At 38.1% G+C, this 13,825-nt stretch overlaps 1 protein-coding gene across 1 annotated transcript in view; it reads right to left on the bottom strand.

The window, feature by feature from the left end:
• cdh19 (cadherin 19, type 2) overlaps positions 1-9,061 on the bottom strand; it is a 50,689-nt gene extending 41,628 nt beyond the window's left edge. The window contains exons 1-2 of the mRNA XM_079863915.1: positions 8,910-9,061; positions 1,510-1,847 (exon numbers count right to left, since the gene is read on the bottom strand). Coding sequence (XP_079720041.1) covers positions 1,510-1,716 — 207 coding nt within the window. The 5' untranslated portion in view covers positions 1,717-1,847; positions 8,910-9,061. The remainder of the gene's footprint in view (positions 1-1,509; positions 1,848-8,909) is intronic.
• Between the last annotated feature and the right edge of the window lie 4,764 nt (positions 9,062-13,825).

Here is a 13,825-nt window from a genome sequence, read left to right on the forward strand (position 1 = left end):
ACTACACCATCTGTCACGGTTTGATGGCTGTAGTGAAGCGCATGATGAGGAAGTAAACAAAATAGTATTTAATTGCAAATTCAAAACAAAGAAACATGCAGGAGGTCACTTGGAGACTACTTGGAGACATGGAATATAGCAACCACTACAACATAAATTTTAAACAATACAGGACGAGTAACAGACTGAGGCTGCTTTCACACTGGGCTTGTTTGCTGCGGTCCGAGCCTGAGCGCGATTGTTCCCGGCGCCCCCCGCAGCGTTGGTCTGGTTTTACACTCAACTTGATTCTATCGAACCCTGGTGCATCTTACGTCATCGCAAACTTGCACGCCGCATGATAGAAAACAGAACGCCAGTCAATATATTGTGGTTTTTTTATTAATTTGATGCTATTATGCACAGCTGAGTGAACAACACAAGTTTACTGTATGTGTGTGTGACGCATAAGGTGGTTTTCCGCTGCTTGCAAATGAAATTTCCATTAATTTGTTGTCCTGATTCCACACGCTATGCGCGAATACACTGCAGGCTCACTCTCGCTCATATCCAAGGTAAATCATCAACACTATTATCCCTTACATGCGTTTTATTTAACTAAATACATAATAATCAGCTAAAACGCATGGCCAAGTCACTTTTCTTCCTGAACAAGTGCGCACCCGAGCCCTGTTGCTTTCACATTCACGCGAACCGCAGCACGGTTCGAGTGCAACCGAACTCAGACCACCTCCTCCAGGTAGTCTCGGGTTCGGTACCCCAGTGCGCACCCGGGTTCACATGACAGCGTTCACATTAGCGATTTTACATGCGAACCGTGCCCCATTCCGAACTAAACTGCCAGTGTGTGAAAACACCCTGGAACTGAGGGCTTAAGTACATGAGGACAAATAAAGGAGCTGGTGAGTTAACATGACACACCTGAACAGAATACTCAAATCAATCAGAAACCATGGAAACCAACAGGCAAGGGACGAGGAAGACAGAACTAATTAACAGACTAACAGCAAACTCTCAAACAGAAAAGGAAAGCTAAATCAAACAATACAAAGCGTGAAAACAGACTCAACTCTGACACCAGCTGAGCTGAGTAAGTAATATTGCTATTGGAGACTAAAATGTGAATATGCTGAAATGAGCGTTAATACGGTTTAATGTTGGTTTGGTTTACTATTCAAAGTACATCTAATTGGGTATGTAAGAAATTGCTTACAATTGTTTTTAAATAATTAACAACATTTTCTGAACTCACACTTTAATAATTATAATATTATACTTTAATAATATTTCATCATATTTTTTGTCAATATTTTATTAGTGCAACTTAATATTGTAATGTTAGGTTTTAAGGGTTATTATTATATTTGTTGGTAAATAAAATGGCTGTCACTGTAAGACTTGCACAGAATTTATTCATGAGCTCCCCATCCTTGTCTTTAAGCTATGAGACCTTTGCCCACATTTCTTTAGTTTAGAGGTGTCAAAGCCCTTTGTGAACTCCAGTTATACCTGACCAATCTTCCTTGGTGTTGGATCTTCTTCTTCAACAAATATTTGGCTCCAAATCCAGCCACGTCTCACTCTCAGATGGGACCCACGAGAGGCTTTACTTGAACGGATCTCTTGCTGTTTTCTTGAGATAATAAGGTCACCCCCAAGCCAGCCAGGCATGATGGAGATCATGAGGAGCAAATGAAGAACAGAACAGTTGTCCATTGTTGAGAAGTTCTTTAAATCCGTGTTTCATTGAGTGTTAGGGCTGGATGTCAGGGTGATAATGCCAACGGGGGAGATGGACTCAAACAGGATATGAGGCAAAACTCCATTAGAAGGAAATGATGACTTTTCTGTTATTGAGAAAGAGGAAAGAGATTCTTAGAATGATTAGGGTTGAGGTAAAGGTGAACAGAATTCTTCAATAGACTGAAGTGTTGGAGTCTAGCTGTAGCACAAATCAGGCTAGGTGTAATCTGCAAGGGGTTTTTCATTTTCTGAAAAAAACAACAACAACAACCACCATCTCATATATTTAATCATGTTTAAAATGTTTTAAAATATGCAACCAAAAGTTAATTACATTTTATTTCAACCATTTTACTAACTTAAGCTAGTCTTGGTCACTTAAGTATTTGTAGCAGAGGTGGACAAAGTACACAACTTCCTTACTTGAGTGAAAGTACAGATACTACTGGTCAAATATTACTCCGGTACAAGTAAAAGTTGTAAATACCGATTTTTTCTTAAGTAAAAGTACAGGAGTACTTGTTTTTAAAAGTACTTAAGTATCAAAAGTAACTTTCAATGCATTGTTTTATTATTGTTGCATTGTTGTGTGTAATACTAACAGTACCTTATGCCTCTGAATCTCTGCCTGCCTACCCTCATATCAATATCAAATTTATTTCTAGAACACAGTTCTAGTAGTGGGATTGAATGTGAGATTGAATACGTGCACTCAATAACGCCCACAATGGTTTCGGACACCCAAATGGCTGTTCCCTCATATACTGCCCTATTTAAAGTTTTTTGGCTTTTAGTATGAATATGTTAGCCTTACTGTTATAAGCTAGTGTGCTCCAAAACAATGACAAAATTCGCATTTAGAAGACATTGAAAATGAAAATCAGGTTGATGTCAGAATCCAATGCCAGATTGATATTAATCTCCAACGTTGGACAGACGTTGTATTGTGGTTGAAAACGAAAATTGGGTTGACGTCATAAACCGACTCAATTCGACTTTCATTTCCAGTCACAATGCAACCCCTGCAAAAAAGCAACCCCTGCGGGTCCCTGCAACCAAAATCATCCCCTGACTGACACCCTACTCAAGGACCTGACAGAATTGTAGTGGAGTAAAAAGTAAGATATTTGTCTTTCAAATGTAGTGAAGTTAAAGTAAAAAGTTTCCAGAAAAAATAATACTCATGTAAAGTACAGATACTCAAAAAGTGTACTTAAGTACAGTACTCAAGTAAATGTACTTTGTTACTGTCCACCTCTGATTTGTAGATAATATTTAGATCATGGTTCTGTGTCTTTTGTACCGTTGTATTATGTGGAATTTTAGTTTGTCTCTTCTGTTCCTGTGTTTCTCCTCGTTAGTCTTGATCATTCCCAACTGTGATAAGTTATTCTTATCAGCCCTTGTGTTTCCTGTATTCATTGTTCTGTGTTGTTCTTTAATGGCTGTCATTTATGTGAGCACAGTTTTGTCTCCTTGGTTGTGTGATCTATGTATTTTTGTTATTATTTTATTAAAGGTGACATATTATGCCCCTTTTCACAAGTTGAAATATAAATCTATGGTGTCCCCAGAATGTGTATGTTAAATTTCAGCTCAAATTACCAGATCATTTATTATAGCTTGTCAAATTTGCCCCTTTTTGGGTGTGAGCAAAAACCCGCCGTTTTTGTGTGTGTCAAATGCAAATGAGCTTTAGCTCCGCCTCCGTACAGAAGAGGGCCGATCCTTTACTCAAGCTTCAGATACTCCGGCAATAACAAACTCTTCCAACTCGTTTTCTACATTAAAGTTTTACATCTGAAGTAAACAATGCAGAAATTGCTGCACAAATGCAGATTGAAGAATAAACCATAAAAATAATAAAATTGTCTTAAAAAGCTCCATGATTTAGTTATAACTAACCCTAACTTATACAAGCTTAATGCACAATGAATCTCTAAAAAGAAAGTTTTTTGCATACTTATCCATAATAAGTATATTTCCAGAGAATCAAACCGACAGGCAGATGTCCTATACTATGCCCATGAGAGCTTAATGCATGTAAGCTCGGACATCGGCCTGTCGGTTTGATTCTTTGGTTCAATAACCGGTCTTGTGGCTCCTGGTCTAGCCTTTAAAGTAATTTACAAACTGGCTCTCCGGCTTGTGTCAAGACACACACACTGGCTCGTTGATCTGTAAGTTTATAAATGTTTTATTCGGCTACTGCTAGTAACGTGACACATATGGCAATTCCTGAGTAATCTTCACCAAACTTCGACACTTAGTTGAACCAGCTCATTTGGTTCTTGCGTGCTACTTCGTCTGTTCGTCTTGCATCATCAACCCAGAACTAATGTTGGATTCAGTTTGATTTTGTGAATCGTTTCGACCAGTTCCTTCCTATAAACCAGCTCAAAAGAACGATTCATTCAAGAATTGGACATCACTAATCCCTGCTCTCCCTCATTTCTGAGTTTGCCTAACTTTACAGTTTACATGTAGAAATATGTATATTTTTCTAAGTTTGTATGCTTGAATGTACAATTTGGATGTACTGACAGTATCTAACAGGTAAAATATTTACCTACATACAGCTTTTGAAACTTAATATGATTCCATTATATTTATATAATAAATATAGTTTGCTTCATAATCAATGAATTTTGCAACAGTCTCAGTCATTGAACTAAATTGAGCTGAATAATGACACTATTGTCTTTTTGAAACTTATTCACAGATGAAATTGTATGTTTAATAATTGAATAACTATGCAAAATTAATACTGTTATTTGATCCTGTTAATTACTGTAAAGCTGCTTTAAAACAATGTTTTGTTAAAGCGCTATAAAAATAATCTGACGACATAAAAAGGTATTTTAAAATCGGACAAAAAGACAAACATCAACTACAATTCAATGAAGTATTTTGTCAGCTCTCTGATTGGTGAAAATTTCTTTATTGGTTAATGTTTTTTTTCAACACAAATTCAGATGTTAAACAATATTCTTTAATAAATAATATGAAATAATGCAAACGGATGGCTTCAACAACATTCAAGAGGTATTGTATGAAAGTTTTCACCCCTTCAACAGAGGTCTATGGGAATTTGGGCCTGTTTGGAAGCCCAATATTGGTATTCTGTAAGTCAGATCGATTAGACAAGATATAGCATACTAAGTGTTAATAATACACTTTGTTGATGTGATTTTATTTTCAACCAAACCTATTGCAGTGAGATGTTATTTTTATATTGCCTTTTTTATGTTTTAAATAAATTATTGTGACTAATATTTACCTGCCTGTTACCTGTGTTTTCTGTTGTTGTTGTTGTTGTTTTTAATTGTCAAGAGATTCATTTTAAATTCAAATTCAACAGGGTTAAAATGAACAAAAAGACAAATACATTTTTTTATTTTTTTTATTTTGCTGAATGAGATTGAACAAGAGACACAGTAAAATGACCTGATGTTCCCATCACTGTTACCCAGAATTTTAGGGACAACAAATAGTTCATTGTACATGAATGAAGATGAAACTATTTTGAACACAGTTCATTCAGTATGACTCCGAGTTTTCCATCTTGTGAAAGTCTAATTTAATTTAATTTAGTTATGATATCACAGAGCAGGAATGCATGTGTGTTGCTATTTTAAATTTTAAATCTTATGTTGCAAAGCCGTGAAACAGTTATACCACAATATCAACAAAAAGTGCCAGACCAGCCAATTATGTCTTGGGTCAAAATCCCAAGCTAGTATATTTGACTTTGATTCTATGGGCCCTATCTGGCACCCAGCGCAATTGACTTTGTACACCGACGCATGTATCATTCCTATTTTTCACCCCCGCACAGTGGACCTTTCCCTCCACAGACGCATGTCGTAAACTAGGAAATGCATTTGCGCTCCCCGGGGCGGTTCAGCGTAAAGAGGAGGCATGTTCCGGCGCAAACGTTCCCTGGTGCTATTTTGCAGGTTTAGAAAACAATTCCGCCACTGACCAGGAAAAACCTAGTCTAAAGTCAGTGGCGCGTTGCGCATGTTATTCAAATACTATTTTAAAGGCGCATGCTTGGCCATAATCAATGCAGCGTGTGCACAACGCACATACACTTTAATTCTCTCATCTACACAGAAGCAGCAGTTTTCATTTTTGCAAATCATACATTATTACAATAGATAGATAGATAGATAGATAGATCATTATAAAAGCATAAATCTAGCTTACACATTTACCCAAATTATCATACGCCTGTTTAACCGAAGTTAATTTGGTTGGGTTTCTCCCATCCCCAATGTCACTTCTCTGTGTTTTACGGCCCTGACGAGAACGTCGGTCTCCTCGGCTGTGAACCGCTGCTGGCGCGCGCCTGCCTGGCAAATCCGCCGTTATAATAGCAATCTGCTATAGAACAAGTGTGTCTGCTCTTAAAGGGAATGTGAGATGTCGCTCTGATTGGTTTATTTCACGTTACGCCCAAACCACACCTATGAATAATGAAGCTACTTCAGACCAACCCATTTTAGATTTGCGTTGGGCGCAAGAGTCATTTATCCCGCCGGTATAATAGCAACAGCGCCCAAGACCCGCCCACAAAGTTACTTGCGTTTCGCGCTTGATACTTGCATTTCAGATCGTTAAAATAGGGCCCAACGTGTCAGAACGTGGTTGAGGCAAAGATGAAAAAACGGGGAGCTGGATCTAGATGCAGCAGTATTTCAAACGAAATCAAACGTTCCAAACTCAAACCAGATGACACTACAGTGACACTACAGCAATGGATGTATATCTTTAAGCAATTGGAGTCCTTTTTGTTGTCTTTTGAGTGGCATTGTTGATCCTAATCATGAACCTAACCCAACCTACTGTAGCAGAGAATTTAAAATATAATGTTTCAAGGTATTTCTGCTCGGATCTGGTTTCATAAAATGTGTTATTTCTGCTATTTCAAGTAAAATAAATAAATATATATACATATACATATACACATACACACACACACGTATATACAGGTGAATCGTGACAATTTCATTTATTTACACCCTTAAATAACCCTTATCATATGAGTGGTTTGCTAAGTTGTAAATAATGGCTAAGAGGTTTTACTGTTTATTCAGTTAATTATTAATTACTAGCTTATTTTTGCTTATTTATCACATGAATGTGGATCCTTCAAATGTTTAAAATGGTAAAGAATGACTAATATGCCCTTACTATATGTTAAGTTAATCATTAATTACTAGTGTATTTATGCTGAACTAATGCATAATTCTGGACCCTTAAAATAAAGTGTTGCCAGGTTTTTTTTTACACCACACAACTCAAACCCATTTAGGATGTTTAACCTCTCAGAGTTAAACACATTCTGCTGCTTTATACTGAACTAAAGCATTATTTAGACTTAGACTGCACATCCATGCATGGCATAAGTGAAAATAATTAGAAATTTTTTGATATAGAGACAACTATATATATATATATATATATATATATATATATATATATATATCACAAACACCAACTTCATGTATGTGAAAGGATGTGTTTAACAGAGTGTCTTTTGTGTTTAGTATTTTAAATGTGTATTTATTACAGCACACAACTATTGTGGTAAAGCTTTTTTGAAAGGACTGCGAAGACACGACTGAAGATTGTCAAACTTTGTCCCATGCTACAGTCAAATCTTTAGCACACTTTAATTGGTCATTAGGGGAATCATGTTGTGATGTGTTGTTTACCGTCATGCATAATGGGTAATGACACGCTGGGTTCAAGTGTAACTATGGAAAAACTAAACATCACATAAAAAAGACATATTACGTATGTGAAAACTTTGTTATAAAAGCAAAAGTTAAAATGATGTGTATATGTATGCTAATTAACAAATTGAATAATTTTTTTTAAGTTTAGACTAACATTTAATATTTAGAATTTTTTTACTTACTTAACTATCACTGACAAGCTAACAATATATATATATATATATATATATATATATATATATATATATATATATATATATATATATATATAGTGAGATTTTTTAATGTTTTTAAAATAAGTATCTTCTGCTCACCAAGGCTGCATTTATTTGATAAAAAACAATAAAAAAACTGTAATATTGTGAAATATTATGACAATTTAAAATGACTGTTTTCCATTTTAATATATTTTAAACTGTAATTTATTCCTGTGATTAAAGCTGAATTTTCAGCATCATTACTCCAGTCTTCAGTGTCACATGATCCTTCAGAAATCATTCTAATATGATGATTTGATGCTCAAGAAACATTCATTATTATTATCAATGTTGAAAACAGTTGTGTACAATTTTTTTTTTAAATTCTTTGATGAATAGAAAGTTCAAAAGAACAGCATTTATTTAAAATAGAATATTTTCTAACATTATAAATGTCTTTACTGTAACTTTTGATCAGTTTAACTCATCCTTGATGAATAAAAGTATTGATTTATTTTATTTCTTTCCCCCAAAAATAAAATTAAAATTCTTACTGACCCCAAACTTTTGAAGGTGTTTAATGTTACAAAAGCTTTAGATTTCAGATAAATGCTGTTCTTTTGAACTTTCTATTCATCATAGCATCATGAAATAAAAATGTAAATAACTTTTTTCAACACTGATAATAATCATAAATGTTTCTTGAGCATCAAATCATCATATTAGAATGATTTCTGAAGGATCATGTGACACTGAAGACTGGAGTAATGATGCTGAAAATTCAGCTTTGATCACAGGAATAAATTACACTTTACTGTATATTCACATAGAAAACAGCTGTTTTAAATTGGAATAATATTTCACAATATTACTGTTTTTGTTTGTATTTTTAATCAAATAAATGCAGCCTTGGTGAGCAGAGAATACTTCTTTTAAAAACATTAAAAATCTTACTGACCCCAAACTTTTGAATGGTAGTGTATATATATATATATATATATATATATATATATATATATATATATATATATATATATATTAAACCTGTTATTGAGGTTAGTGACATATGGACAGTCCAAATGTTTGTCAGTATGTAATGGTGATGTTTTGCTTCCAAGTATAGACATATGTAAAATAGTATTTTATGTTTTGGATACTCTTTTAAAGTCCCTGCAAATGTTCATGAAAAATAATCAGATTTAGTAAGTTAAAACAAGCTCACCTGTGTCTCTGAACAATATTAGCAATTCCCTTAAAATCACCATCAAGCTTTCCTCAGTAGTTCATTAACACAATTTTAATGTGTTAACTGGTCACAGACGGCAGTGCTAATGCTCACATCTCTCAAAATGGTTCGTCCCTTCAATGACCACCTCCTATTTCTCCCCCATTTGTCTTTTTTCCTCATACATTCTGGAGGAGAGCAAACAGTGCTTGTATTGTCCGAGCACAGTGACACACACACATCATTCTTCTTCAAGCAAACAGCCTAGACCAGTGCTACAAATCTCAAACCTCAGACTCCAACAATACAGCATTTATTAGCTTTATCTCGCTGCAGGCCTGCTCTACATCCAACTGAGTGTCAACTGTTCCCTAGACTGATAGGAAGAATGTTTCTGACATTTAAAGGCCCCATGAGCCCCTTCTTCCTTAATGATACACAGGCATTTTGACGCTACCTTCAAAAACAGGAACGGTTTGTGAAATGAAGCAGAGTGCTGGCAAACACAACAGTGCACAAAATGGATAAAAAAGGCTTGGTAAAAAGTGATGTTTGTTCTTTTACAATGTCATGTTAAGAAGAGATATGACCAGGGGCCCAAAACTGGGGTATGCAGTATCTGAAGTGCATAGGGGCGTCACACGAGAGGGGATTTGAAAATCTCCTTTAATAAAACTATTTAAATAATCAGAAGTTATTTGTTAAAAAATATGAAAGGAAACGTTTTATATAACTTTTATTTAGCATTTCTAAATAAAAGTTATATAAAACGTTTCCTTTCATATTTTTTAACAAATAAAACAATTGCTAATTTCCACCTGTAGAACGCTTCCGCTATCCATTTTATTCATAGCGGAAGCGTTCTACAGGTGGAAATTAGCAATTGTTGATATAACCTGGCCCAAGACATATTCTCTTGTTTAACAAGTTTAATGTTTATTTGTGCATTGTCCCTGTTTCAAATAAAACAATTTCCATTCTGGGGTGCAGAACAGAAAAAAGAAAAAGGGAAATGATAATGTAACATCTGCTCCCTCTAACCAGCAGAGGGAGCCCTGACCTGAAGACTGGCCACACTCCATTTCTTCTACAGTTACTTCCTGTTTGTCTGGCCACTCCCCCTCTCACACTGACACTGAAGCTGTAGCTGTGTCCCAATTCAAGGGCTGCATCCTCCGAAGGCTGTATTTGAAGGCCGATTGCGTCACAGCGGCGCGACGAAGGCTGTCCCAATTCGAAGGATCCTTCGAATGTGGCTTACCGTTATTGCTGCCAAGTCCGAGGTTGTCCCGCAGAATTAGGCTACTTTTAAGTTGTTGCTGCGGCCCGCGGGTAACATTTTTTTTCGTGGGTTGATTTCCACCCCCGTAAGTACGATTTCGGAGCTCCAACACCCCCAAAACATCCATCAAAAGCACAAATGAAGAAAAACCGATGGGCTTATTGGGCTACTTTTGTTGCACACACCTGGCAACCCTGCCTACCGTTCTTTACCCGGGCCGTGAAGGATAGAACGACGAACCAGCCAAGAGAAAACGAGACCGAGAGGATGAGCTGATCGAGCTAATCAGGGAGGACATGAAGTTTCACAGAGATCACAGGAGAGCAGGAAGAGAATGGACAGATTGTTTTCTCTTCTTGACATATAAGTAGAGAAATAAACTTTTGGTTATGTGAATTATAATTTGTAAATGAAACAATCTTATACATTATTTTTATGTACGTTATAATTTGTAAATGAAACAAAAAAATATACATGTCCATTGTTTATTTTTGTAATGCAAGTTATAACTTGTAAATTTAATAAAGAAATTATTCTGTACATTTATTTTTGTCATGTCAATTAATTTGTACATGATACAAAATAAATTGTTCTATTCATTTTTACTTACAGTACTTTTTACAACTATATACAAGATAAATTAACAGTATACATAAAACAGATTGGAAGAAAACATTTTTCTGTAGACTTGAGCTGAGCAGAAGATTCTGGTGCTGCTGCTGGACTGGGATGAGCTGCACAATAGAGACGCTGGTAAAGCCTCTGCCAGTGGGACATCTCTGGGATCAGTGCATATTTCCACTGCACACTAACAGGTTTGCAGGGCTGACTCAGGCTTGGGCTACCAAGTCACTGTGATGTTTTCAGAAAGAGGGAAGATGAAATTAACTCACAATTTGCACTGTAAAATCATCCTACCATGGTCTAATAAGAATCTTCGGCAAAGTTACACTGAAGTATTTTATGTGGTCACAGACGCGAAGCAGAAACGTGCAGTAGAATTTTACGATGTGGTAGGATGAACTGATAGATATGGCTATAATTTTGCGCTACGGTAGGAAAATCTGACAAGGTAGGACAGATCAACAGAACACCCGGAAACAGTATTATTGGAGAGTGGTTACGTCACGACTTAGCCATGGATTCATGGTGATATAGGTGTCACGGCGCCACCTAATCTACAGACTCCACCCACTCGTTCACTCTCCCCTGATTACTAATCACCACACCTGTACCTCGTCACCTGTTCACTATATACATTCCTTGCACCACTCTTCATTGTCTGATCTCGTCTCTCCATGGACACACAGACTCTACCTCGATCCTTACCTGTTCCGCTTACCTGCCATCCTCGTCGTCCGGTCCCTTTCCAAGAACCTTCTGCCAACTTCAGTGACTCTCATCTGTGTTTACCATCAGCCTTGTTCCGATCTCCATCTGTAAAGGACAATACTGTTATTCATCAGCTAAGTTCCATTCATCTGCTGGTTTCCATGCTTCTGTTCAAAATAAACTTCAGTATTATTTTACTCACCTGTCTGCTTCATCACTATTCGTGACAGAAGATCAGACCACATGCAGAACCCGCTGCGGATCCACTCCGCGATCCGTTTGCTGAGTTGGTTCATGCAGTCAGATTATCACTTCAGCCACCTTCTCCAGATAATCCACCTTCCCTTCCCGCCGATGTTCACCATGCTGCTCATCCATCTCTTCTTCCGTCATCACCCGTACCATTCATTCTACAATGCTCCCTGTACTTTGAGATGCAAGCTCATCAATTTCCCAGCGATTCTGCCCGAGTGGCTTTTGTATCCTGTATTTTGATATCCTTGCTGTCTGGCCACGCACTCCAGTGGGCGCAATCACTGTGGAATTCCAACGCCCAAGTAACTAAATCGCTCAACAACTTCATCGATCATTTCAAAGAGGTGTTGGTCAAACTGCTTCGGAACTCTCCATCCACGATCAACTATTTAACCTTCGTCAAGGTAAACAATCAGTTTGTTCCTATGCCTTACAGTTTCGTACATTGGCGGCATCTAGTGGGTGGAATGAGACCGCCCTACTCACTGCTTTTCGCCATGGTCTTAACGCTGACATCCGTCAACTCATGGTCGTGTATGATGACTCGATGGGATTGGAGAGTTTCATACAGAAGACCATCCGCGTCTCCCAACACCTAACCGCCTGCGTCAGCTCTTCCTCCGCTGTATGTCCTCCGCCCACAACACTGTCTGTCATTTCTCCAGCACCAGAATCCATGCAAATCGACAGTTATCACCGGACCCAAACGGAGTGTCAACGCAGAATCCAACATCGTTTATGCCTGTACTGTGGTAAAGAAGGTTATGTTATCACCGTCTGTCCTGTGCGACCCCAACGCCCGGCGGTGAGTACAATTCAAATTCCTCCAAGAGTAGAAACCCTATCTCGTACCACAGTTTATGTTCTAACATCTGATATATGTGTCTCAGCGCAAGCCCTCATTGACTCAGCGGGAAACTTCATCTCCACCCAACTCCTTCAGAAATTAAATGCACCCAAGAAACGATGTCCCCAGAATCTTCGCATCCACACCATTCAGGGAAAGCCGCTGGGAAGGGGTTGCATTCGTAACTTCTCACCTACTCTGACGCTCCGCATTGGATGTTTGCACATGGAGGACATTACCTTCATGGTGCTGGAGGAATCCACGGCAGATCTCATCCTGGGACGCCCGTGGATAATTCAACACCAACCGCACATCGACTGGAGAGATGTGAGATACTTAGATGGAGTGCTGAATGTTTCCTATCCTTTCTATCTCCTGTTCAGAGAATTCCTGGCAACTCTTTGTCTTCATCTGACCGGAATCATCAGAACCTCGCCATCAACTCCTCCTCCGTGGAAAGTCCAGAAATCACTCACATGGTTAAAATTCCGTCAGAATACCGGGCATTCCAGGATGTCTTCAGTAAACAACTGGCTACCAAATTACCACCTCATCGGCCATGGGACTGTGCTATCGACCTACTACCTGGGGCCACCTTACCTAAGGGTAGGGTATACCCCTTGTCCATCCCGGAGCAGAAGGCCATGGAGGAGTATGTCGAGGAAGCTCAACAATCATCCTTATATACTCCTGGAACCTCTCAGAACAACATCATCATGTTACGCAGGTCCTTGAAAAACTTCAAAACCATCAGCTCTATCTCAAACTTGAAAGTGCAAGTTCCACACCACCTCAGTCCACTTCCTTTGGTACGTCATAGATCAACACGGCATCCAGATGGACCAGTGGAAGGTGGACACCATCCGGAACTGACCACAACCCACAACTGTAAAGGAACTTCAACATTTCCTAGGATTTGCTATTTTTTACCGCAGATTCATCCACAACAACAGTCTCATCAGTTCACCCATGACTTCCTCCCTCAAAGGCCGGCCCAAGTCTCTGTCCTTCACCTCCGAAGCTTCTAAATCCTTTCAACGGCTTAAGGACGCATTCCAGACAGCTCCGATCCTGGTCCATCCCAATCCTGATCTTCCCTTCATCGTCGAAATAGATGCCTCTTCTACCGGGGTCGGAGCGGTTCTTTCTCAGTGGCAGGGTGACCCTCCTAAGCTCCATCCATGTGCCTTCTACTCT

This window comes from Squalius cephalus (assembly GCF_949319135.1).
Source record: "Squalius cephalus genome assembly, chromosome: 25".
NCBI classification, from domain to species: Eukaryota; Metazoa; Chordata; class Actinopteri; order Cypriniformes; family Leuciscidae; genus Squalius; species Squalius cephalus.